The sequence below is a fragment of the Gekko japonicus genome, unplaced genomic scaffold (genome assembly GCF_001447785.1).
Source record: "Gekko japonicus isolate JY-2015 unplaced genomic scaffold, Gekko_japonicus_V1.1 scaffold3274, whole genome shotgun sequence".
Lineage (NCBI taxonomy): Eukaryota > Metazoa > Chordata > Lepidosauria > Squamata > Gekkonidae > Gekko > Gekko japonicus.
In genome coordinates, this window is record NW_015164761.1 from 14,988 (window position 1) to 19,279 (window position 4,292).

At 46.1% G+C, this 4,292-nt stretch overlaps 1 protein-coding gene across 1 annotated transcript in view; it reads right to left on the reverse strand.

Moving 5' to 3' along the window:
- Window positions 1-268: 268 nt before the first annotated feature.
- The window catches only part of LOC107109122 (zinc finger matrin-type protein 1-like), a 48,457-nt gene continuing 44,433 nt past the window's right edge, over window positions 269-4,292 (reverse strand). The window contains exon 8 of the mRNA XM_015409691.1: window positions 269-1,609. Coding sequence (XP_015265177.1) covers window positions 817-1,609 — 793 coding nt within the window. The 3' untranslated portion in view covers window positions 269-816. The remainder of the gene's footprint in view (window positions 1,610-4,292) is intronic.

Consider the following 4,292-nt stretch of genomic DNA (forward strand, 5'->3'; position numbering starts at 1 on the left):
ATGGTGATAAAGGTGAGATTAAATAAAGTCCAAAAATGACATTATGTTCCAGTACAGTTGTTTACTGTACACAGTTGGAAACCATTCTACAGCATGTCAACTGCATTACTTGAATCTGATACTAAGAAAACAATTGTAAAAAACTGCCCAAATGGAACAGCAAAGCATAAAGTTAAAGATTATTTCAGTTTCCCAAAAGAAAACCAAATATCCTTGGCAGATGATCTCTGCCTTGGAACAGATGGCTGCAACAACAAAACAAAATTGCTTGCTTGAAACAGTTGTTGAGTGGCTGCTACCACAGTCCCACATGGGGTTGCACACATCTCTGAGAGATCACCAAGTTCTTTTGGCAGGGAGAGATATCCCTCTAGCCCGTCACAACTACAGAAGAGATGCTTAAATAGAAGCAAGGAGATGTGCCATTTCAGACTATGGGTTGATCCACTTGAACAATAACTTAATTTTTACTTATATCTCATTTTTTATTGTCAGACTGAATGAGAAAACAACTGTAAACAAGAAATACAACAGGCCCAACTCCTCCCCCTTCATAGTAATTTTTAAAGCTTTCAGTGCATTGTATACATTTTTAAATGTTGGTAAAATGCTAACTCTGCAATGTGCTTCGTGGCATACCAGGAGCTGTAAACTACTGGCTTTTTAAAGCACATATTACAGTATTTCAGGTCAAATAATGGGTGATGAATATGAGAGATCTCTTATTTCTGGACCAATTAATATAATCAATAATTGAAGCACAGAAATTTCCCTTAGTTCAGGCTACAAATGAACACAAAGTCCATTAGAAAAAACTCAGAATCCTAAGACCGACTCATTCCAAAGTGTCTCCTCATCTATTGGTCCGCTGACTTTGGCCTTCTTTTTCTCCTTGTGTTTCCTACTTTCCTTTTCAGAAAAACTGTCTTTATTTCCCTTGTCTTTGCCATGCTTTGCTTTCCACTCAGCAACTGAATCGACAGTAACTTGTCTTTGCTTTTGTTTCTCACTGCCCTTGGTCAAGTACATTTCTTCTTTACAGTACCGTTTCCTTTTGGGCTTTGGAAACTGCTGACAAGGGTTCTCTTCTCCATCTCCAGCATATTCTTTCTTGTTTTTCTTTGTCTTTTGACTTCCCCTGGAATAGTTGGGGCTCCTGACCGAAAACGTGAGACTTTCATCAGATGACCAGTCATTATCATCCCATTTGCAGGTGGCCAACGGAGACCCTTGCTTTTCTGAACAAGGTTCTATACTCAATTGAGACAGAGGTGCATTCTCCAGTTTCAGTGGATTCGCAAGAGCTGGTGACCAGCTTGGTACTCTCTTTTCAACAGTGTATGAAGGAGCACATGTTTCTGTGAAAAAAATGGAATGCTGATCTGGTTCATACATATCATGTGAAAACTGATCTTGGTCAAATGCAATGGTCTCCTGACCACTTAATGCTTCAAACTCTTCCCTTTGGAACTCTTCCTCTGGCTTTCTAAAATTAGTCTTTGGTTCCAATCCTCTTGCTTTTTGCACTTCAATGTAATCTGCCAGTTCATCCTGGAAGGAATTATACGTTTTCTTGGCTTTCTTCATCAGACTGACTATCATGGCTTCTCTACAAGAATACAAAATGAAAGAAAAAGTATGAGAATGGACCAAAAAATAGCAGCAAAGTATATGAACCAATGCAAATGAGTACTACAGAAATCTTTTGTGCCAAACTGATATCTGAGTAACTACTTATTTATTTATCATACAGCACCCAGGGTTATTTTAGTTTCACCTTCAACATATGCAGCCCAATACTTGCCAAATCTTCTTAAGTTTGAATTGTGTTTAAATTTTTAGGACTGCAGCCTCAGCCAACTCTGAGGCTTTACAGAACATACCTAAGATCTTAAATAATATCCAGGAGCTCGCTTACGCAGGTACTGCCAGATCCTGTTTTCAGGTTGCTGTGCTACCGTTTGGTGCAGTCCTGCCCAAGATAGGGCCCGGCTGCACAGTGCCCATGCAGTTAGTTGTGTGGCTGTGTCCCTGGAAGTGTAATGGAAGCTCACTTCAGAACAGGCCAGTCCCATCAGCAGTGACTCACAGGGTGGGGGAGAGGGGGGCAGGAGCCCGGAGCTGCCAGGCTGCCCTCCCAGCAGGAAATGAGAAAAGGGCATGGCCACCAAAGGACCCAGAATGAGAAACAGGAGTGGAAAATTTAAGAAATTCAAATTCAACTTGCAACAAAACTTACTTTTTAAAATGTGGGGTTTTTTCCCCTCTAAAAAATATGAAGGCTTTAACTTTCAGCAAATTCTAGAAGGAAAAGGCTAAGCCAAGAGCAGAAGGGCTGCTGCCAGGGACAGTCCAGCAGGGCCTCCCCTGCTCCACCACTAGAGTGTCACGGGGGGGTTAGAAAAGGGGCCTACGACATTCTGGAGCCTGTAGACGTCATTTGGAGCTGGTGAATGGCTGCTGCAGGAGGCCTGCCAGCACTGGACTGGGACATTCCTTTAGGGGTTGGGGCTGGACGGAGTTTGGGGAGGGGGAGAGAACTCAGAGGGGTTTAAGGTAAAGGTTTCCCTTGCTTGAAAACCAGTCGAATCCGACTCTAGGGTTGCGGTGCTCATCTCTGTTTCCAAGCTGAAGAGCCAGCGCTGTTCGAAGACATTTCCACGGTCATGTGGCCGGCATGACTAAATGCTGATGCTCACGGAACGCTATTCCCTTCCCACTGAAGTGGTACCTATGTATCTACTTGCAGTTTCTTGCTTTCGAACGGCTAGGTTGGCAGGAGCTGGGGCCAGAGACGGGAGCTCACTCCGTCATGCGGCACACTCGGGTCTCGAACTGCTGAACTACCGACCAGTAATTCTGAGAGATCTCCAGCCACCACCTGGAGGCTGGCAACCCCAGCCCAACAGTCAAGCCATTGATCTGTCCAGCTTAGGATTATGCCTATTTCATTGGACGCGGGTTCCAGCCACTGAGAGGACAGTGAGCCTGGAGGAGGGCGGGATGAGCGTCTACCCTGAACACTCGTGGCCACTCACGCAACAACCTGGACTGTCAGATCAGAGCAAAGTTTCCTCCTCTCTGCTCTGCAAAAGAAGCTCGTGGCAGAGGTCAGGCTGGTCACAAACTGCACCCCGTCAGTTTACCACCACCTCCCCCGCCTCGTTTCAGTCCATGATGCACCCATGAAGCAACCTTCTGCCCTTTGTCCGTCAAGTCAGAATAGTCTCTGCTCTGATTGGCAGACATTCTTGGTGATATGCTACGCAGTGACGACATTCACGTGGCTTATGGTTCTCTCAGGCTCCCTTTTCATGGGGGGGGCACCGTTTTTAAAAACTTCTTTTTCTTTAAAACATTTATAAAAGCTTGTTTCTCAAATAAAAGAAGGGGAATAAAATAAAATAAATTAAGGAATGCCTGGCCTGAAGAGACAAAGGGAAGCGGAATAAAAAGGAAAGTCTAAGGGAGAGAGAAAAGGGAAAATAAAAAGGAACGAATAAGGAACGGAGAAAGGGAAATGGAACCACACACTGATTAAGTAAAGCCCAGGTGCTGCCCAGCCCTCCAGTGCCCATGGAGCATCCCTCTGCAGCCATCTGAACAGCCTGGTCATTCCAACGAGAGTAGCCAGTAAGGAGCCCTGCCCTACTGGGGCCTCAGCCCCCCTCTCTGAAAAAGCTCGCTGGGCACCAGGGGACGTCCTGACAATCACCACGTTGTCGGCCCCCTGGATCAGAATGACAGATTGGTAATGGATGGGGAAGGTCCAAGTTCACCTACCCACTGGCATGAAACTGTTGAGTCAGTCACTATCAGTTTAGCCTACCTCTAATGGTTGTTGTGGATATAAAATGGAAAGTGGAGAACCTTGAGCTCCTTGCAGAGGGCAGGCAAAAGAAATGAAACAAAAAATGGGTAGATGCCTCTATTCAGAGCTAAATTTTGCAAGAGATCTGTCTCTGCAGTTGGGACTATGGCAGATAACCGGGGGGGGGGCAGGCAGGGGCACAGCGGAGAGAGCAGTCGCTTCTGTCCTCGTCGATCCCTACCTGCCTCGTATGATCCCGCATAACACAGAGTGTGTCAGTGGTAGGGATGGTCACAGAATGCACACACCAATAGGAAGTTTTCTGACCAAATCACCATCTCAGATTGTTACTGTGGTTGCTGAGTGGCTGGGTGACGGCTCGTTTTCACCTGGTGTGATGCAGCCGTAGGCCGCTTTATCTACTGTCCCGCGTGCCACCCCCCCCCCCCCCCCCAACGCACACTTCGCCCCGCCAGCACAA